The sequence below is a fragment of the Podarcis liolepis genome, assembly GCF_965112155.1.
Source record: "Podarcis liolepis genome assembly, chromosome: 4".
Classification (NCBI taxonomy): domain Eukaryota; kingdom Metazoa; phylum Chordata; class Lepidosauria; order Squamata; family Lacertidae; genus Podarcis; species Podarcis liolepis.
This window is the reverse complement of record NC_139558.1, coordinates 81,277,485-81,300,116: the sequence shown is the minus strand read 5'-3', so window position 1 is coordinate 81,300,116 and position 22,632 is coordinate 81,277,485. Positions and strand designations below refer to the sequence as shown.

General features: G+C 45.0%; 1 protein-coding gene and 1 long non-coding RNA gene across 6 annotated transcripts in view; one reads left to right on the top strand and one right to left on the bottom strand.

The window, feature by feature from the left end:
• LOC310704936 overlaps positions 1-9,266 on the top strand; it is a 48,243-nt gene extending 38,977 nt beyond the window's left edge. Inside the window, exons 5-7 of the long non-coding RNA XR_014525091.1 lie at positions 6,652-6,773; positions 8,048-8,214; positions 9,128-9,266. This is a non-coding gene — a long non-coding RNA (uncharacterized lncRNA). The remainder of the gene's footprint in view (positions 1-6,651; positions 6,774-8,047; positions 8,215-9,127) is intronic.
• The window catches only part of LNX2 (ligand of numb-protein X 2), a 73,261-nt gene that overhangs the window by 2,553 nt on the left and 48,076 nt on the right, over positions 1-22,632 (bottom strand). For 4 of the 5 annotated variants that reach the window (XM_083498906.1, XM_083498907.1, XM_083498908.1 and 1 more), the window contains 8 exons: positions 16,597-17,092; positions 12,611-12,858; positions 9,183-9,382; positions 7,966-8,334; positions 5,877-6,020; positions 3,681-3,858; positions 1,772-2,003; positions 48-206 (listed from right to left, as the gene is read on the bottom strand). In XM_083498906.1, coding sequence (XP_083355032.1) covers positions 48-206; positions 1,772-2,003; positions 3,681-3,858; positions 5,877-6,020; positions 7,966-8,334; positions 9,183-9,382; positions 12,611-12,858; positions 16,597-16,991 — 1,925 coding nt within the window. In that variant the 5' untranslated portion in view covers positions 16,992-17,092. Of the gene's footprint in view, positions 1-47; positions 1,095-1,316; positions 2,004-3,680; positions 3,859-5,876; positions 6,021-7,965; positions 8,335-9,182; positions 9,383-12,610; positions 12,859-16,596; positions 17,093-22,632 lie in introns of those variants that run through there. The other variant, XR_014525074.1, reaches the window with a different exon arrangement.

Here is a 22,632-nt window from a genome sequence, read left to right as displayed (position 1 = left end):
TTCCTTGTTTCAGATACACATAAAAAGAAAGAACCAGAACAGCTTACTTGAGTCTTCCGTCGAAATACGCTGGTGTTCCCAGGACAATTGTTTTTATGAAGAAAGGCTGATTTGTGTGATTTTCCTCATAGCCGCCGACAATGCTAAAGCCCCAGCTTGCTAAATTGCTCCTCCGTAGCACCACATCATGGCAACTATGCAGGCAGCTGTGGAAATAATATTATTATAAAATTTCTATACCACCCTTCATGTGAGGATCACAGGGCAATTTACTATATAAAAATGCAAAAACACATAACATAGTAACAAACAACAATTCCACCCCCCTCCACGCACAGTTTAAAAGGTCATAGATTGTTTAATTAGCAAAAGCCTAGGTGAAGAGGAATTGTTTTGCCTGGTGTCTAAAGATATTTAACAAAGGCGCCAAGTGAGTCTCCCTGGGGAGAGCATTCCACAAGCAGGGAGCCACTGCAGAAAAGGCCCCTTCTCAACTTGCTGCCCTCCAGGCTTCCCGTGGAGGAGGCACACACAGAAGGGCTTCAACATCATCCTAGGGTCTGGGTCAGTTCATATAGGGAGAGGCAGTTTTTGAGGTGTTGGGGCTTTATAGGTCAAAAACCAGCACTTTGAATTAGGCCTGGAAACGAACCGGCAGCCAGTGAAGTCAAGCCAGGATTGGCATTATATACTCAAAACTGTCCTATGAGCAACCTGGCCACTGATTTCTGTACCAGTGGAAGTTTCTGAACTATCTTCAGAGGCAGCCCCATGTATAATGTATTACAGTAATCTACCCTAGTAATCTCTTCTAATCTACACATAACAGGTAGAATTCAACATCACACTACGATGAATGTTCCATTTGTGCAATCATTGCTGTTTGCCGGACAGAACAATCCTTCCCCCCTCTGATCCTGTGCTGTTCTGGGGGCTCTTCCAAATCCCTACTGCCAATTTCAGGGGACATGGGAAGGGAGTAGAGGGGGAAAGCCCCATTGCACAAGCAACGGGTTTCTGTTGATGGGGCATGTTAGGTGAATCCCTCTCATAAGGTGGTACTCAGCTCAATTTTATTCAGAGTACAATCATACCTCGGGTTACAGATGCTTCAGGTTGCGTTTTTTCGGGTTGCGGACCGCCAAAACCCGGAAGTACTGGAACGGGTTACTTCCGGGTTTCAGCGGTTGCGCAGAAGCACTAAATTGCGCTTTGTGCAGACGCGCTGAATCGCAACCCGCGCATGCATGCTGCTGCAGGTTGCGGACACGCATCCCGCACGGATCACGTTCACAACCCGAGCCTCCACTGTGCACCCACAGGAATTAATGAACCCGAGTAAGTTAGGTCTAATAATTTCAACAGGTCTGCTCCGAGTATAATTTTTTGACTATTGCCCATAAATTATAATATGCAAATGTTATGCTAATCAATGTTCTCTCTGTTGCTCGTTTTGGGGATGCATTTTCCCTGTTAGGGTGAGGACACTGCAGTTGAATGCTGTGGGCCTCCCTTTCCAACAGTCACAGAAGAGAGGTCTGCTTCTCCTGTGTGGTGCTACTCTGCATTCTCCAATATGGCACACTAGATGCAAAGCCAGACCAAGACATAGAAGAGATGTGCACTCGCAAATGGGTGGTGCACTGATTTTTTAACTAAGAAATATTAATCGGGTGGCCTAAAGGCTACTCCAGAGGCCTGGCCAAACAAAAATGCCAGAAATGCAGAAGACCACAAGTCAAAGTAGGGTTGTCTGATTGTCGAGCAGTACCTGGGAAGCCCCAGCCACATAACCCATGATGGGGACCAACTTGCATCGTATTCATTCTCACTGATGGTGCTGGGCTGCTCATCATTGGCCTGGGGCTGTTCTTCAGCGATCTGGACCTCCAAAGCTTTGAGGGCAACGACAGAAGAGGCAGCACTGGCTTTCAGCATGGCCACTGCCTCACTGTGGCTTAGGTTGGTCAGATCAATGCCGTTAATATTCATCAGCACATCGCCTGGTGGAAAAAAGAAAATAGAAGCCATTAGTTGGTCCAGAAACCTGTGGCTTTCCTGTGCAAATGCATAGCTTGTTGTTTTCTGCTCTTCACTCGCACCTGGACCCTACAGGCACATGCACCTGTGATGGTACGCAAGCTGGTTCAAACCCAGGTTGGAACAGAAGCATCTGGCATAGTGACGTCCACTTCTGGACTGCAAAGTCAGCAGTCTTTGGGAAAACGACATACCTCGGGGGCATGTTTGCAGGCCAGAATGTTGCACACCAGGCACCAGATGGTTTGATGGGGGAGACCTCCCTCCTTTCCTGCCTCCCACTTGCAGCCATTGCTGAAGCATCAATAGCAGCCAGGTAAGCGAGGTGGAAGGGATGCAGTGCAAGATTGAAGGTGGAAGAGAGGGGGTTCCGAGGCTCTCGAAGGCCTAATTGGGTTGGCTTGGAAATAAGCAGAGTTATCTGCATTTTGGGAAGGGGAAACATCTTGGCTTGTTTCTAACCCAATCCTAATGAGGCTAGTAGGTCCTGTGCGATGCAAGTCCAACCTGCTAGGCTGCTTGTCAGCTGCCAATAGATTTTTACAACAGTGACACAAGATGCACAGGGTTTATGGGTATATTGCGGTGTTGCCAGCTCTGCGATGCACAGAGGATGCATCTCTTAAGTCATGAACAACTTCTTGCTCTTTACCCGTGGCTAACAGATCCAGAAAAAGGAATGAATATTATGCACGTTTGTGATACATTCAAGCCCTTCAAAGTGTGCTTTCAGGGTGGGGTGGGAGAAGCCCCAAAGTTATAATATATATACATAAATTATAAAGCAGAGACACACATATAATAAATGTGTGTCTCTGCTTTAGAGACATGCAGAACTCATTTGAAGGAACGTCTCCACCCCATCATTCTATCTGGACACTGAAGTCCAGCACCGAGGGCCTTCTGGTGGTTCCCTCGCTGCGAGAAGCCAAGTTACAGGGAACCAGGCAGAGGGTCTTCTCGGTAGGGGCGCCTGCCCTGTGGAACGCCCTCCCACCAGATGTCAAGGAAATAAACAACTATCTGGCTTTTAGAAGACATCTGAAGACAGCCCTGTTTAGGGAAGCTTTTAATGTTTGATGTATTACAGTATTTTAATATTTTGTTGGAAGCCACCCGGAGTGGCTGGGGAAGCCCAGCCAGATGGGCGGGGTATAAATAAAAAAATATTATTATTATTATTATTATTATTATTATTATTATTATTATTATTAGGAAAGGGGGGGAAATAAAAAGGGCTAGATGAGGAAAGCGCTTCCCAAAAATCATTTATACACCTCAAGCATTAAAACTGATGCTCAGAAAGGATGATGGGGCTAGCCTACAATCCCATTCATCCCTGACAGGAAGGAATATTCTTCAGATACTGGAACACATATTCAATGTGATATCTAGCTTGGACTCTTCTATTGTAACTTGCCTATACAATGGACATTATTTGTAATGATTACAGGAACAGTTGTTACCCCCATAAGATCTTCGCACAGAAACTGCAAACTTCCCCAATGAAACCAATGGGAGGTTTGCAAGAGAAATGGCACCCCCCCCCATTCATTTCAATGGAGGTTGTGGAGAGCTTTGCACTTTGGCTAATTGGGAACAGCGCAACACGCTGCCTGAGGAGCCCATTCTAGTCCCACCTCTTTTGATCCTGCCATCTCTTGCCAAGCAGCCTTGAGGTTGCACGCTCGTGACGAATATTGGCAACTCCCCACTCTTGCTTCCTCGGCCTCCTGCTACTGTCATGCCAAGGGACTCGTGGGGCTCTTTCTTCACCGTGATATGCTTCTCTTGGCAAGTAACGCATTGGGAAAGGTCCTGCAAAAAGGCAAATGCCGTCCGTGAGGCAGGTTGAATCTGAAATCCATATTTAGCCTTTTATAAAGGTGTGGTATTTGTTCCACCCACCCTGCCCCAGCAAAAAGAAGAAGAAGAGCTGAGATCTGGAGCACCTCCATAAACTTCCCAGGAAATGCAAAATGTTGCTGTACCCTGTCATCTGCCTCTGATACCATGCTGGGTGGCACAATAGCCAAGCATCACTCCACCCTTGGGGGGGGGCTGTTTAGGACAGTTATCTTTTGGAGGTGTGGAAGTGTCCAGCAACAAAGACTCACAACTAGTGCCAGCTGTTGAAATTATATGCTCGGGTGTTGCTCACTATACTCCGCTCTGATTTGCAAAGAGTACCAATTTTTCATAGAACAAAGGTTCAAGGAGAATATAAGAAAAACGTAGGGAGGCAAGAGCCACCTGTTGGATCAGGCCAGAGGTCCATCATCTCTTCCAGCATCCTGTTCATACAGTGGCCAGCAGGATGCCTGCAAGTGTCAGGGACTGGGCAGAGGAGGAATGGTGGAGACCGCCTCCCAGCCTGACCCTTCCAGAGAAGAAGACAGTTCAGAATTACAGAATTACCTCGGGTTAAGAACTTAATTCGTTCTGGAGGTCCATTCTTAACCTGAAACTTCTTAACCTGAGGTACCACTTTAGCTAATAGGGCCTCCCGCTGCTGCCACCACTCCTCCGCTGCATTTTTGTTCTCATCCTGAAGCAAAGTTCTTAACCCAAGGTACCATTTCTGGGTTAGCGGAGTCTGTAATCTGAAGCGTCTGTAACCTGAGGTACCACTGTACAACAGGGGTTTGAGGGAGGTCACAGTTCAGAGGAAGATGAGGGGGAAAGTTGGGAAATAACGGGAGAGGAGGAGCAGGCAGAGCCAGAGCAGCAGCGGGCTGACATGTTGTCACTAGAAAGCATTCCAGACCCTCCATCTCCCAGAACTCGGAGCGCAAAGGGCTTGGAGACAGATGGCCCTAAGAGGCAACCGTAAGGGTGTGTGTGTGCGCTGTTGAGGCATGAGGAAGTGGAAGAAAAGGGGGTGGAGATTTACTTGGGATACCATTATTCTAAGAGGCTGCATTTTCAAGCCTCTCTCTGTAAATACTGAATAAAACGCAGATGGTGAGGACTTTTCCTTGTCTTATCCGTTCCTAGCAACCTGCCGTGGGGGTTGGTTCCTCTGCCGCCGGACAGCAAATGGGATATGAGCACAACAGCACTCACCCCAGCAACTGGAATTCCAAGGCAGTATATAAATTTAATAAATAAAATAAAATGCTGCCTCTGACACTGATATTGATAGGTGCCAGTCAACCACTTATAGGAAGAGCCACACTACCCACTGGAGCAGACATTACTGTTGTTATTTGTTAAATCTGTATACCGCCTGTGAGGAATGTGTGTGGTTGCTCACGAAGATAACAGCCAGGACTCCGACCTGTCTTCTACAGGTTTTATTGAGTGCAAAACTATGTACCGTGCATAAGTCCAAAATGCATGTCTGCCTGAATCACTGGCAGATTCCGGAAGTAGTTTCTTCTGGTTTGCCCTCCAGCACAAAAGCCCAGGAAAACCCCCTCTCCGCCTCTTTTCCTTACGCTTAATTCCCTGGCGAAAACTATGCGATGGAAGAGGCCTTTCCAACTCCTTGGGAGCGATGTTGTGGCTCATCTCAGCCTCAGTGAGCTTTTGCATCAACCCCTCCCTTTTTTCTTCATCCGTTTCTCCTGAGGGCTCGCCCTCACTAGATTCTGACGAGGTACAGCTGCTCAACAAAGGGGGAGGCTCTCTATACGTTCCTGCCTCTCTCCTCTCCCCTGATGATGGCAGCCCCCTGACACGGCTTTATACCTGTAGATCTCAGGGCAGTTCAGTTTTTTCCACCCTCTCTCCAGCAATTCATGACCCCCCACCATGAAACTGCTTGTCACAATTTTGCTAGTAATTAGGCACTACTTTCAGTGGTCAGCAAGCCCCACCGCCCTCCAGCTTACCTTATGTGGGCTGGGCCTGTTACTGTGATACAGCGAATGAGACTGGTGTTGGCTGATGGGGTGAATCCCTCCATCTCTGAGAATGCTCACGATCTGTGACTTGGCAGGCCTGGAAATGGCTAGGCTCACCCTCTCGCCGCTGGCCTGTGGGGAACAAAAAAAAAGGAACAGGAAGGGCAGCTGGGAAGGAATCAGCATTATTGCCAGCACCACAGCCAGACAGCCCTAAAATAAAATGGGCAATGCATGACGCAGGGCGATAGCAGAGGAGATTTCTGCTTTTTCTCACAAGCCAACTAACCACCAACTGCTGCCTGATGCAAAAGGTATAGAATGGAAGAATTCTGCGCCCAGGAATCTCTTCTGAGTACCAGAACTGAACTAGGCCCTGTGCACACAACTCTTTTGGAGGGCCCTGTTTGTTCACCTAAATAAATGTGACTATGTCCGAAAATATGACAGAGCTAAATGCATAAAAGTGAACCAGTTAATAACATTTTTTTAAAAAAATAGAATTTTAAACTAGGAACTTCTGGTGGGCTGTTTTGTTTCATTTAAAAAAGAGGCAAAGACAAAAGATCTTGCCAACTAGCTGGCTGAGGTGACAAATATGCAGGTAACGTTCTACCCAATCAGAGTATGATGATGCAACCTAAGAGGTTTGAACTCAGTTCATGCCTATAAATCTGTCGCTGCACTCAACAGCCATTCTGCACAAAAAACCATTCCTGAACAATTTTCAGTATTTTGGAACGGTGATTTATTACATTTGCAGGTCTGTGGTGTTATGCTCCAGGATGCCATAGCAGTTTCCCTAAAAGCAGGAAAACAATGCTGTTTCTCTAGTACACCACAAGATGTCCTGTTAAAGGTTGCTTTCCTGTGGAAACTGAGATGGTACATGTGTGAGAGACACAGTGATTGAGGAGATAAGCTGGGATGGATGAATATGGGTTGCCTAGTAGTTTGCTTGAAGTAATACCTTTTTCTTTTTCTGAAAGGTTGCCATTTCCTTTGAAACGAGTATTTTAAAAATTCCCCTTTTAACTACTTGCTCCCCTCTTCTCCTTCCTGATCCCAGTCTCTTCCCATGTACCCATTCACAAAGCAAGAGGGTGTCTCAAATGCCAGTGCAGTAACACAGGGGTCCCTGGGGTGACCCCCCCCCATTTTGCATTTTAGGTGGGGATTCCCATTTACAGGGCTCAATCGTTCCAGCTCTGTGGATGCAGAATATCATCAAAAGGCTCCAGCCTAGCTGGGGATCGTACAACTCCCTGAGCTGTAAATGTTGATCACTGTAGATCAAAAGAACTGGACAGGGTACATCGTTCTATGTTGGTCTTAAAGAGACCTAAAAACCTGCTTTGCAGCAAGCCAGATCATTAGTTCAGCCGGACTGGCAGTATCTAATCTCACTGCCAGCAGCTTTCCAGCGTCCCTGGCAGAAGTCTTGCTAGTTGAGAACGTTTCCTGTTATTAAGATATGACACCCAGTCAAAGCGCTGGTTCATGTAGCATTAAAAGCTGATTTCTATAAACAGTCTAAGAGTGTGTGAGCAAACCCATGCTTTCTTCCCTTTAGTGAAACAAAAACAACAACTCCTTGTGTCAGGGAAATTACCCACAAGAAACCAACCATATCATTTTAATATGGAAAACAGCCTTCATTGCACAAGTAAGAGTCCAAGGAGACTCCATGCTAAGTTGGTTTAGCACAGTCATGTCCAACTTCCAGTAGGCTGCGACCTGCTATTGAGTATCAAAAACTGGCAGTGATCTACCACACTCTCCCACTGTCATTCTTCAACTTAAACATATTATATTTGGCTGGGGATATGACATTTTTCCAATCCAGGGATGGAAAACCTGTGGACTTCCAGATGTTGTTGGACTCAACTCTCATCAGTCCCAGCCAGCATGGCCAACAGTCAGGAGTGATGAGAGTTGGAGTCCAACATGCCACAGGTTGCTCATTCTGGCTTATACTCTTATCTCGCTAGGTTTCACTTAAAATTTGCAACATCCTTGGTAACTAGCAGACCATTGCGACTGCTTTCTCACCTTACAAGATTCAGCCGAAATTTACCTGGATAATCTGAGCAGCCAGTTCTGGGGTGCCATGCTTCAGGTCGTGCCCATTGATAGCCAACACTTTGTCGTTGCTACAGAGCCGGCCGTCCTGAGCAGCCAAGCCGCCTTCCAGAAGGTCGAGGATGAAAACCCCAGGCTCGTCCGTTCTGCGCACCAGCTTGATGCCCAGTTGTTCATTGGAGTCGCGCTTGTGCAGGGTCACGTGGAAACTATCCTCTCGCTGCGGGGGGCTGTCACTGTGGTTGTGAGTTCGGCTCCCAAAGCGTCTCTCTCGAAGCACGGTCAGGTGCAGTGCCGTGCAAGGCTGGGAAAGGATGGCCCTGGCATGGTTGTGGGACACGTTGCTGATATCAAAGTTATTGACCTGAAAGAAAAGAAGTAGGGCCATGTCAGTGGGACATGCAACAAAATGTTGGAGTGTGGAGTGCACCGTTTAGGGTACCAGCCAACTATTCCTACTTGTCAAGATCTTCTAGTTTGAAAATGTCTCCTCCCCAAAACACACACACACACACACACACACACACACACACACACACAGTTCTTACTTGAAAGGGCTTGGATGCTCCCAAGTTACAATTTTCACATACCCTGATTTGAGCCTAACCTCTTTCTTGCAGTTTTTAAGATCAATGAGGGTGTGTATGTGCAATTTATAGAAATGATCAATAGTTTCAGCCGAAACTCAGTTCCGGTACCTCTCAGGTGGGCACCATTGCCATTATAAGCGAACAAGGGAGGTGTTCATGGTGCATTCTGGCACCTCTTTTTCTAGAAAAATAGCACTGGTAATACATACTGCTCTGCTAGTTAAATTACGTTAACGTCTTATAAAAAAAACCCTCGGGGGGCACAGAAAGCTAAAGGAAACATAAGTACATCGTTTTACAAAAGGACAACAAGACATCCAGTCTGACTGCCACATTTAGAAAGATGCACCAGAATGGAAAAGAGTTATAGGATGAGAAACCCCCAAGAGCTGCATAAATCACCAGTATCAATGCTGAAAGGGCAAACTCACATTGCCTGAATAATGTTTCCCAACCAGAGACTGCCATGCTAACATTTGTCCAGAATAGAGAATTCCAATTGACTGCCAGGAAATGATAACACTCTCTCTCTTTCTCTCTCTCTTCCCCACCCACCATTTGATATAGAACAGCACAGTCCGGACACACGCAAGTTGAGAAGAATATATAATTAGATACGTACTTGCAGTATTTGATCTCCGGCAAGGAGTCTTCCGTCTCTGGCAATGATCCCATCTCGATAAACCTCTTGAATAACAATGTTGATCAAAGGTGTTTCATTGCCACCCACTATGCTAATTCCCAGCTCGATATAAGGATTGGACCGATGGATTTCTATGGTGGTGATCTCACCTTCCGGCAAACTCGGCGGCTGATGGGTTGCTGCCCGATTGGAAAAGAGAACAATATGGACACTTAAATACATTTTTGTCCCCCAACAGAGGAAACTTGTGGGCAACAGACAACAGGATACCTGACATATCGTAATGCAGATCGGCTGAAACCAAACTTGCACAACTTACACCTGGCAGGCTAAGCCCTGCCCACTAGATTCATGTACAGGATTGTGACCTGCCACATTCTCATCAGCCCGCCTACTTTTGAAATCACAGGCAGACAACAAAACCAGGAGCTTTACTGCACTACAATGGGCCTCTAGGCATGGGTGTGATCAGCACAGCACAGGAGTGGAGAGCTTCAAGCCGGGGGCAAATGTGGCCCTCAGGATTTTAGTAAGATGAGTGAAATTGCCCTGGAGTCTATGGAGTTCAGCTGCAGTAACTGGTGCCATCCTAAGTGCGGAAGGATTAATTCAGAAAGGCCCTGAGGCACAAATACAGGAAGCCAACTGTAACGAACATGGGATGCTCATGAGTGGCTGACCAGATTGCACACCACTCTAGGAAGGGGAAGCGGAAGAACTCCTTTCCTCTCTGATAAGACTTCGCTTCCTCTCTAAAACCCCAGACTGAAACATTACCATAGGGTAACTGCAGGTGAATGCTGGTATTATTCAGTTTCCTCTTTTTTTTCTTTTTTTTTTTGGTAGAAAAACATCCGATAGCTGAGAGCTGATAATGGGGAATCTAATTTTAACAAGATGTTTGATGATATCTGCAGAAAACACAGTGCTTCAGTATGGCTACAGAGGAAGCACATTAAAGGGGATGAATTATAAACTATCCTTCCCATAACTGCATTAAAAGAGAGATTTCATATTTTCACACTAGGGTTTCATTATTCAGAAGCAGCAACCACCAGTACCCTTCAATGGATGATGGAGAGCCTTTTTAGTTGTATTTTTAATGTATTTTTTTACCTCTGTGGCGCTAATTGTTTTTCTCTTACACTGCTTTCTGGTTGGTTTTATATTGATTTTATACTAGTTTTGTGCTGGTTTCTAATAGCTTTACGTTGACTGTATAGACATTGTTCTAATACAGATAGGTATTGTTTTTAATATGTATATCTATACATTATTTTATTGATTCATAACCTTTCTAAACCACATCGAGGAATCTGGGGGTGGGCAGTAGAAAAATGCCATGAATAAATACATTTTAAAAAACCAAATGAAAAGCTTCCTAATGTCAGCTGCACTGCTAGCTCAAATGGCTTTAAACCAGGGGTGGGAAACCTGTGGCCCTCCATATGTTGCTGTACTACAACTACCATCATCCTGACCATTGTGCCACACTGGCTGTAGATGATAGGAGTTAAGAGACCACCAACACCTGGAACGCCATAGGTTCCCAAATGCTGACTTAAAGGATTAGGAAAAGTCATGGAAGCCAAGTCAGTGAATGACTATTAGCCGTGATAATGAAATAATTTATCCATGTTCAGGGGCACTCTTCTGGATACCACCACATGCTGGGGTAGACAGACAGTGAGAGAAATCTAACACTCTGCTTCTACAACTCCTGAAGGCAGCTGATTGTTGAACCAGCGTTTCCCAATCTCAACCCCTCCAGGCAGTTTGGACAACCTTCCCTGGCCAGATGTGAGCCAGAGTAAAGCAACATCTGGAGGGCACCAGGCTAGGAAAGGCTGGGCAAGATGGACCTTGGGGGAAGCAGTAAAAGAAGTTCCTACAACCAGTTGGGCTAAAGCTGAACTGGCAGTGACTTGGGCAGGAGGAACGGATGCAATCTAGTGAAATAAATTGCAGGATGAAAGCCCAAGGTGAGGTGCTCATTCTAGGAAACAAAGTGCAATGTAAGCGCTATGGTTACCCTTGGGTTATGTAAGCAAGCCTGGGTGAATCAGATGGCTACGTACCAACTTGTGTAGGTGCCAGAGGGCATTTCTCCAAGTTGCCACTGTGGTCACCGTGATAGATAGAGGGCAAAACGCATGGATACTTCGAAGGAAAGTGCAGGGAGGCTGAATGGAGATCCATGGTTTTGCATGGGTGTCAATCTGCATCCTTGGATAATGTTTTATCTTCTCTAATAACATCCTCCAATAATGCCCTACACTTCTGCATCTGTCTGTCTGTCCTGGCTGGGCAGGCCTGCTCTAGAAAATGCTTACTGGAATACTCAGTGCACTGACAGCAAAGGCCATATAGAGCGCTGAGCTATGCGGAGCATTTCCATCATCCCAGATCAATTTTAGAAGGCTCCATTGAGGTGGGAGGGAACCCAAATGGTATATTCTGTTTTGGTGGCAGCTATGGTGGTACACTTCTGAATGTCAGTTGCAGGAGGGTCCTACTTGCAGGCTTTCCCACGGCATCTGGTTGGCTACTCTGAGAACAGCATGCTGAGCCAGATGAGCCTTTGGTCTGCTCTTATGATACCCCAAATCACCTGGCTGTCTGAGGTGCCCACTTCACCCTGCTTCCAAAATAGCACTACAGTGGTACCTCAGGTTAAGAACTTAATTTGTTCCGGAGGTCCGTTCTTAACCTGAAACTGTTCTTAACCTGAAGCACCACTTTAGCTAATGGGGCCTCCCGCTGCCGCCGCTGCACGATTTCTGTTCTCATCCTGAAGCAAAGTTCTTAACCCGAGGTACTATTTCTGGGTTAGCCGAGTCTGTAACCTGAAGCGTCTGTAACCCGAGGTACCACTGTACAGTTATTCACATGTGCATAAACAGTACACTAGGATGAATTTCAAACATCATGTCACTCTTAAATTTTAGGAGATGTTGGTTCAAATCCCAGCATATTCTGGAAGGACCTTTGGCTTGGCAATCTCTCTCTCTCTCTCTCTCTCTCTCTCTCTCTCTCTCTCTCTCAATTTTCTCTCCTGAATGGTATTTGAACCCTTCTAAGGCAAAATTCTGAGCTCAGTGAGCTGACTATGATTAGATTTATCAATTCATTTTTTTTCTTGATTACTTAAAAATGTGACCTGATTAACCAGGTAGATTTTTTTTTTAAGCCCAGTTAATTAAAGTATTTCTCAAACCATGGTTTGCAGCCCTAACGACTTCTGAGTGAGAATGAGAGAGAAAAGGTTTAAAAAATAACAAGCAACGGGAAAAAGTTGACCATGAAAATGATTGCATGCAAGAATAAATCTGACTTGGGGGCTTCCTACGTTTCAAGGTTTAATACAGGCAGAACAAACAGGATGTCAAAAGAGAAACAGAACATACTGTCAGCTCCTGTGTTCTCCTCAAAGGCAGGGTTGTCAAGGCCAGACTCATCTGTCCACACAGGGACAGTTGCTGATGTAATGTTCTGCTCTGCTGGTGCTGTTCCTGTCCCAGAATGCTCTGCGTCAGGAGACTGAGAACCTGGGTGATCTATCATGCTGTTCTCATTCTCGCTCTCCGCGTCTGCCTGCAATTTGCTGTTTTTTCTTCTCTCCAAGGCAGCTCTTCTGTGGGAAGCCCCAGGACACCTAAGGACAAAACACAACAATGTGAAGACACAGATTTAAGGAGGCTCACAAAATGTCTGGACAAAAAAAGCAAAGCTTTTGGTTGACTAATCTGGAGTCTTGCTTGCGATCCAACTGAGTAGCAATCCATGTCACACACACTCTCCAAACAGACGTCTCTGCTAAATAGTTACAGCAGCCTCTGCTGACCTGGTGCTCGCCAAATATTTTGGACTACAAATCCCATTAGCACCTGCCAGCAGAGCTGATGGAAGTTGTAGTCCAAAACATATGGAGGGCACCAGGTTGGCAGGGGCTGAGTTACAGTGTTATTTTGGAGAAGGGCAGTTATGAGCTAGTCTTTTGATAAAGAACCTTTCCCATCTCATGACTTCAGATATAGGTGTTGTCCAAAGATTGGGATTCCCTACCTGAATGTTAAATCTTCCTTATATTTTTTAGATGAAAGGTATGGAAAGAGTGACATGAAAGCCCTTCTTTGTCAGACAAGGAACAACAACAAAAGGAGAGCAACTTTTTTGGCTGGGACTGAGTGACTCCTGCTGGGTGATCATTGACTTGTACCTCCTACCGACTGACACATGTGCTTTTGAAACCCTAACTCTTCCACTCTTCCTCATTGGTACACCCCAAACTGAACTATCCTTGTAATCCAGTCCAGGGTTAGCTTAAACTTTTAGAGGAATGACATGGGCCCATAATACTTGGGCACGAGGGGTAGGGAGCTGGGGAATGAGCTGAGTATGATGTCTGCCCCATCTCCTTTGTATTACATGTATGCATCAAACTCTGACTCCAAAGATCAAATATAAGTTGGAGCAGTCCTCTCTCAAATCAGCTTATGGAGGGTGCTCAGCAAGTTCCACCACCTCTTTTTCTAGGGGGGAAAAAGCCCTGACAAGTAATATGCCCAAGTCAAAATGGGTGGCCATGTGGACAGTATCTCACAATGACAAATAATAGAAAATTGGTGTTTGGTTGTTTTTGTATTCCCCACCCCCAAATATCCTGCATTCCTCATCCACTGATCTGTTCGGTCCTCTTTTGTTTCTGCCACTTGTGCTCCTCTGCTGCCATTGGTTGACCTGTTATGATGTCACAGACTGCCAAATCCCAAGGGAGAACTGGAATGCCTTAGAACAGGTATTCTGAAGTCAATGAACAACTTTTGCTTAAAGCAACTGCATCGTCATTAAAACATGCACAAGGCAGAGATTGTGATGTGTCCACCACAAAAAATAATTTGAAGGGATTCCAGTACTAAACAAACTGTGCAAGGGTCGAATCTTTCTCTCTCTCTCTCTCTCTCACGAATGATATAGCTTGGTATGGGAAGTAAGGGTCTGGATCCCAACTAAATGGTACTTAGTTAATATTGAAATCACTTGGTCTTAAGCCATGACTAACTGATTTCCTAAATTCAACTTAGCTTGAATCCAACCCACTGGACCTTAAATTCTGCAAACAGCACTGATTGTGCCAGGGCACCTTTGGCCCTCCAGATGTTACTGAACTAACTGGAGTTTTAGCTCAGCAACATCTGGAGAGCCAAAGGTCCCCCACTCCTGGACTTCACAAATCCCAGAGATCTCTGTTAGGTACCAAGTGTCCAGCAGAGCCTGATGTGACTGGATGCACCCGGACAACGCCATGTCTCTCCACCCACCCCCTAAAATTGATTCAGCAAAGTTGCCACCCTTGTTGAACGCTGGACTATATGCTGAGTTGCTATGCCTATCTTCGACATCTGTATGGCTTTTCTGAACACTTGGCAAGAATCAAATGAAAGCTGGGCTGAGTCCCGTAGAACAATCTTGGTCCTCTGTTCAGTAATTGACTTTTTGGCAAAGTGCATTCCAAAGGACTATTAAACATTTAAGAAGGTTTTGAAATGTCACATGCTAGGGAATTAAAAGTCCACCCAAGACTTGTGCTGGCTCATTTCAGAGGAGCTCAAAGTGCTCTGAGGGAGCCTGTGGCTCTCAAGAGAACTTGCTGAACCTGAAAATCTGATAAATCAATGGGATGCTAATGAGGCAATAGGGTAATATTGGGGGTGGGGTTAGTGACCAGGAAATAATTACATTTGTGCCCCATTCTTCTAATCTCCTTGTTGAGCTAGCTCAGAGATTCGCCACACACTCCAGAGCTGCCTCAGGGTTACATTGACATTTCATTCATCTTTTATGCTTAAATGAAGCAGATTATTTTGTCAATAGAAACTACCGGGTTTGAGCCAGAATGACTGCAAGGCCAAGGCCAGTCGAGTCTGTTCTAGTTCCCGGTGGTTCAGAATAATAGCGAGTGCTGGCCTTGGACCTGGAAGGTAAGGCTGCAAGCCTGAACACATACAGATTCACTGGGGTGAATTTGGGCAATCAACAGATCTCAGGTTTCCCATCTGCAAACAGGAACGACAGGTTGCAGCTACACTTCTTGAAGCCCCCTCTCAATTCAGTAATTATTAGTCACACAGGTTAAAGTGTGTATAGGATTGCAGCTTAAAACATTTTACATGTTGAAAATGGCAGGGTAATGATGGCATTTGAGAAGGGACATGGCTCACAGACATGCTTTGCATGCATAAAGTCCCAGGCTCAATCTCTGGCATCTCCAGGTAGGGCTAAGCAGGACTCTCCTGCCTAAAATCCTGGAGAGTGTAAATCCTGAGCTAGATGGAACAGTGCTCTTACTTGGTATAAGGCAGCTTCCTAGGTTTCTAATGATAACCATGGATGACATGCATTTTCTCCTGGGTGGACTGCAGACAGCATAGGCCTTGTTTGCAGATTGTGGTGACCCAAGTTGCAGGCTTACTGTGATTTATTGGGAACAAGCAACATGGTGGGTGCTTGCTTCTTCTTTGTCCCTCCCCTAGCTCGAGTGGGAGAAAAAGCTTGGACGCTCACAATTACGCTTGACTTCCCATGACACCTGAACCCAGAATCATGGTTTAGTTCTCCCTAACAAGTCAGGCTAGCTAGCCAGCCCTAAACCATGTTTTGCTTTTGGTACCAGCTTGTTGGGGAGACACAAACCACAATCTTGGATTTGGACATTGTGGGAGACCAAACTTAACTGTTGCTTCCTGTTTCCCTCCCCCCTCCTCCTTGTGCCCAGGGAGGAGCGAAGTAGAAGATTGGGCAGAAAGCATTAGTATGCAGCTTGTTCCCGATAGCTCATGATACGCCATGAACCTAGGCTTATCAGGAGCCAACATGGTTCATAAATTCACCCAGAGGATGTAGTTGACTTCTCCCCAGAGCAAGTGAGCCTCTAGAAAAAGACTTGATCTTGATGGCAGTATAGTTGGCACCAGGCTTGCTTTTGAGAGGTCAGTCCAGGTTTTTCAGTGCCTTACTCGACTGAAGGAAAGTCTGAGAGGATTAACCCTGAACACCCTTGCTTTAGGATGTTATTGCCAGTACTGTAGTTTAAAATTGTTTTATTGATTGTATCATGACCTGGGATTGCTGTGCAATAAGAAGTGAGTTGTGTTTAAAAAACAACAACAACAACACAAATTAATAAATGAACAACACTCCTGAAAAGGAAAAGTGTTTCAGTCCAAAATACATACATACGAAATCCAGAGAAAGAAAAGCATACTTCAACTCACATTGACATCCATGGCATATAAGCATGTTAGTCTTGACGGCTCAATCCCACACTTTTCAAATGCGACTGAAAGATGCAAAACTTCTAAGTTATCACTGGTGGATGGCCTTTCCTACTTACCTGTTTTTGAGGTGTGCTTCCAGGTCACACCGCTGCATCACTTCCTCGCACGCTGAAGAAAAGGGGCACAACACCAAGAGTTTGTCAAGCAGTTTGTGGACGAGGATACTGGATTTTTTGCACAACTTAAAATGGAGCCGTTTGCGGTCCAGAGGGCAGAAATCCTTCTCCTGCAGGAAGTTCCGTAGGCACTTATAGCAGAATGTGTGGCCGCAAGGGGTGTCTAATGGCTGTAGCAAGGGCTGAAGGCAAATATGGCAGACCAAGTCATCGTCTACATCGTTCTGATAATTGTACAAGTGGTTCTCCCTTGTCCAATGCTGTTGGCCACATTCAAAGCACAGAGGGTTCAAGTTCTGCTCCACCGAGACCATCTCCTCGTTTGTGGTGCCCATTATAAAGCACTCCGGTTTGGCCTCCTCGTCAATGGAGAACTTGCTTGTAGAGGTTTTATTTGTTCATGATTTTTTTTTCTGTTTAGCAAAGAGTCATTTTTCTGAAAAAGTAAAAAAGATAATAATCATTATTGAGATTCACTGAAAGTGAACAAGAAGACCTGGTGCAAGAGAAACTGTGTTCAGCATTGCTGTGTGTACTAAACTTGAGCTCAACCTCTGGCTGAATCTGGAGGGAGAAATTTCATGAAGGAACAGCTTCCCTATTTTTGCAATTTGGGGGCAGGGTGCAAATTCCATGGCTGGGTATGGGCAACATACAGATCTTCAACTAGTTCCTCCCACTGGTAGCTGCTATTCTACCACTCCAAAATGATATTGCCACCAGCCTTTGGGGGCGACCAAAATAGTGGCCATCAGGAGGGAAAAGAGCACCAGCAGATTTTGTCCGCAACCCGCCACTGAAATCCTCCACCACTTTTGTACCCTGAAAATTGGGACATGAAATTGGTGTGTGTGTGTGTACCACAAACCTAAAAACTGAATTAAAATTAGGTGTCCGTGTAACCCAGTTTCTGCGCCGATAAAAGCTGACTGCAACAACCCATTTCACATTATGCAAAATGAGCTGTTTTAACATAAAGAACATCAGAAGAGCCTGCTGGGTCCACCTTCCTGTTCTCACAGTGGCCAACAAGATGCCTGAGGGAAGCCTGCAAGCAGGACTCTTCCTTTCTTACATTTACCAGCTACTGGTATTCAGGAACATTACTGCCTCAATTGTGGAAGCAAAGCAGAGCCATCATAGCTAGTAGCCATCAACAGCCCTCTCCTCCGATCCTCTTTTAAAGCCATCGAAGTTGGTGGCCATCACTGCCTCCTGCAGAAGACAGTTCCATAGTTTAACTGTGATCTGTGTGAAGAAGTACTTCCTTTAATTTGGACCGATCTTCCAACATTCAGCTTCACTGGATGCCCACGAGTTCTTGTGTTATGAAAGAGGGAGAAAATCTTTTCTCTGTCCTCCTTCTCCATGCTATGCATGATTTCCATGGTTAGTCTTATTCTGGATAATATCGTGAAATTGTTTATTATTTACATCATTCGTTCTGGTTTGTTAGGGAGGCAACAGGGGCCTATCTACATGTTCCATGAAAACAGCCCCCTTTGAGCATTGCGTGTGTGTGATTCAGAACAGAGCAGCAGCAGCACATTTCCTGTAACTCCACTTTCCAAAGCTGCTTTTCCTTACAAGAGGCTGCCAGGATTTTCTTTCACGTATTTGCACGTAAGCTGTAGTTCAGTCCTAGGCTATGTTGGATACTGAAACCCACTCCCAACAGCTGGAAATGTTCTCTTCTGGCTCCTGGCATTGCCTGCACACTTTTAAACATTCTTTGACAGCTGTTAAGAGCTAGAAGTTTGCTGTAAAAAGAATCATAGCTGAATTTGTCACACAGAGGCACCACATTCTGTATTTTTCCAACGCTCCAGTGGTGTCACAGAACACTCGTTCCAAAACATTATACGGAAATGGGAAGGCCTAGCGCATGGCCCTTTATTTTCCCACAACGAAAACATTTTCCAGTGCTATGCACCAGCTATTATTTGCTTTTTTGGCTACAAGCAAGGCTACGTGGGGCAGCAGGAGCACTTAAGCTCAAAACAAAAACAATTTATTTCATTGACTTAGCACAAAACAAATGCTCCTATTGTGTATTAGAGGTTAGAAGACCCCATTCATCAAACCTGCCTTTTAAAACAGGAGGAAACACGAACATACGTGCAGAGACATTTGGCTCCGTTTCCACCACTACCACCCGGCCCTGTTATGCATTTTATAGTCAGCAATATCAAAAGCCATATGTGGAAAGTTTGTCCATCTCAGTGATTAGCAATTAAAACTCTGTGCGCTCTATAATCTACACACACAACAACAACAGCAGCAGCAAAAACAACAACAACAACACATGATTTTGATGACTGCTGCTTATTAGTAATGTCTGTGTTTTCATATTTTTGGGGTTTGCAATGTGTTTTGTTATTTTGTCGTTAGCTGCAGCAGACATGGAAAGGCAGGAGAAACATCTTAATTTAAAACAAAACTCAAGAGGAACATCAGTTGTCATCTATCTTTTTTATATATACATTTTTATTAGTTTTACATCAAAGTTGTACACCATAAACATAACATTTTCAAACCTTAAAAAAGTGGTTCTTTCGAACCTTGAGACCTCCCTCCCTCCCTGGGTTCCAATTCTAAACATTTTCCTGCATCTTTTACTGTAATCTATCTATCATATAATCATGCTATCCAAAATCCATATTACTTTACAAGTGTCATTGTATTCCTGCCAATGATTTCAACTGTTTACAGTGGTCTCTCAAATATGTTAGAAAATTATTCCAGTCTTTGGTCTTGGTCTTCCTCATTTCTGATCTTTCCCAGCTGTCATCTATCTGTGCAATGTGCTGTGTACCAATGCAGACATAATACTGGTCATATGACACCCCCCAAAGAATCCTGGGAAATTGGGTTTATTCCTCAGATAGCTACAATTCCCAGCACCCTTAACAAATGACACTTCCCAGCCTTCTCTAGGGGAAATCAGGAGCTTAAAATGTATGGTGTTTATATAGCCCAATCTTCTGTTTATTTTCCTGGTTTGTTAACTAACACTAAGCTACAATTCCCAGGCTAAGCTCTAGCTTCCCAGGGAGCGCTAGCTTAATACAAACCAGGATTTTTGTTTCAAACCTGCGGTAAAGAAGGCTCTCCAGTAACCACAGTGAGCCATATCAGGCGACCAGGCTAGGAAACCAGAGCTCTCCCTCTGCAGACTTTATCTTACCTTGAAACAAAATCCACACCTACCCTGTAACTGTGGTTAGACAGTTCATTGGTATCTACTGTATGTGACACCTCAGGCCTGGGGGTCAGATGTGGCTCTCTCTTTCTGGCCTTTGGGAGTCTCCCAGACCATGTCCACTCCACAAGCTGCACCCTTCACTGGCCCTCCTCTGAGTCCTTCTTGGGTGCTTTTGCCTGGCCGCAATGCCTCCTTGAACAAGCACTGTGATACCACTATGAAGACTCATGGCTTCCCCCAAAGCATTCTGGGAGCTAGAGTTGGTTCAAAGAGGGTTGAGAGTTGTTAGGCCACACACACCCATTCCCTTCACAGAGGTACCATTCCCAGAATTCCCTGTGAAGAGGGACTGATAAACTGCTGCCAGCCAACACTGAGCTAGAGGAAGCAATGGTTACTCAGTCCCAGGCAGCTTCCTATGTGACTTCAAACTGTACTTTCAGATTTTTGCTAAAAGAGAAACCCTGGTTGGTCTCAGCTACGATTACGGCTGATGCTGGCAAAACTGCTTAAGAGGGGAATCTGAGGAGGAGAGCGAAGTTTGCGTGGCTTCCAATGCGCTAGATGTGGTTAGCAAAAAGCCTGCTCCGAGCGCATTAATAATACACACACACTTGATTTGTGGAACAAAGAGCAAGTCACGTCGACAGGCTACTGTTATAAATAGGTTTCATAATTAATAGCTGACAGCCAATACCCTGGCTTTTCTAATGAAATAAAACACGCGATACGATGAGATGGAGAGAAAGTCACACTGGTGGGAGATAATTAAAATGTCAGTCCCAGCCAAGTAGCTTTGCGTTTGCATGTTAATGAGGTCGCCTCCCTGGCACGTGTTAACTAGCCATGGTCTTAAACAGGAAGGCTAGCAACAGGGAAAGCAACACAGGTTGGTGGCTGGGGGTCTGGGGTGATTAGAGGTCGTTGCTGTGGGGGACTTCAGTATTATTAGCCCCAAACTGCAGAGGGGGAAAGGGAGACCGGAAACAGAAGGAACCATAGTTTGCCTTAGGCAACCTAGTGATTTTGGGGCCGAGTCCAGCTGGGGAATCCCTGTTTCTACTGGTAATCCTGGATGTCATACTGCTTTGGGAATATAGTGGTACCTCTGGTTACGAACTTAATTCGTTCCGAAGGTTCATTCTTAACCTGAAACCATTCTTAACCTGAGGTACCACTTTAGCTAATGGGGCCTCCTGCTGCTGCCGTGCCACCGGCACACAATTTATGTTCTCATCCTGAGGTAAAGTTCTTAACCTGAAGTACTACTTCTGGGTTAGCGGAGTCTGTAACCTGAAGTGTTTGTAACCCGAGGTACCACTGTAGAGGCTTCTGATTGGCATATTTTCTTGTAGGTAACCTTTTGCGTTTGGAAACTGTTCCATAGTAGCAATTCCTTCCTCCAGATGACTTAGTCATAAGCAAATTAGTCGTATTGATTCTACTTTTTTCATGATTGTGTGTAAGCCTTTTATTTATGCACAAAATCAAAAATTATTTTAAAAAGCAACAACCAGAACAAGGCATCATATACACCACCCACTGCTCTGCGCAAAAACATGCATCATCACACTTATGCAAAAGATTGGTTATAAAAGGATTGCCCTGTATGGCTGCCATCAGCAAAATCATTCTATCCAAAGCAATTCCATTGAAATCAATGGGAAGTTAAGTGGTTTGGAGATTGTTCCTATCAGGTAGTATAATTCCAGAGGGGCGGGGTGTCGAAACACACGGTACATCCTAAAAATGTTTATTTCCCAGCAAATATGCAAAGCTATGCAATCAATAAGGCTCTTGAACATTCCAGATTGAAGCAGCTGCAGCATATTCTTGTATTATACGTTTCAGCAAAATATTGTATTATACAAATATTGTATCTTGTATTATACGTTTCAGTCGTAGCTGAACAGCACAGCAAACCCATCATGAAGACAACTGCAAATCCATTTTTAATAGGAATACTGTCGAAATGACAAATGCTCCTGGCATTAGTTGACAACGGATGTATTTGCCCCAGTCGAGCGAAGGAGATCTGTGAGTGCAATTAATGCAAATATGGATAAGCACAATGATACTCAATCCCAAAATCAATTTATCTGTTGATGTGGACTGAAATGTGCATTCCCCCACCTGGGGAACTAATGGTGTGCTATGCACAGCCTAAACTAGCCCAGATATGCTACAATACATTCTGGCTCCAGTCCTATGCGACTTTGACACTTTAAGGCCGGTAATGACACCTTGTTTCACCACCCTTCTTCTCAGTTACCTTGAAAGGAAGATCACTGTTATCCGCACAGTGCATACTCTGTGCTAAAAATATTCATACAGTGTCTCAGCAATCCAGACTCTGCACCACAAAAAGGAATTCCCAAATAATGATGCAACTCAAGCAAATCTGCCTATTTTTGTTTTGCATTAGCTTATTATTCCATTTGGCACCATTTGTGCCTGGTTGCACAGTAGAGGCCATAGCTCCTTGCAAGCAGAAGGTCCCAAGTTCAATCCTTGGCATCTCCAGGTAGGGCTGGGAGAGAACCTTTGCCTGAAATCCTGGGAAGCCCCTGCCAAGTGATGCTGAGCTAGATGGCTCTGACTCGGTATAAGGCAGATTCATAGGTTCTTATCTAAGATTCCCAGACAATTGTGCCAATGGACCATTCTCAAAAGCTTTGTTGCCTTTTGCAAACAGTCATGGGGCAGGTAGTGCAGCTTTAGTGGTGAGTTTGGTATCCTTTGCATGGACTCTCTCCTGCATTCTTCCTTGG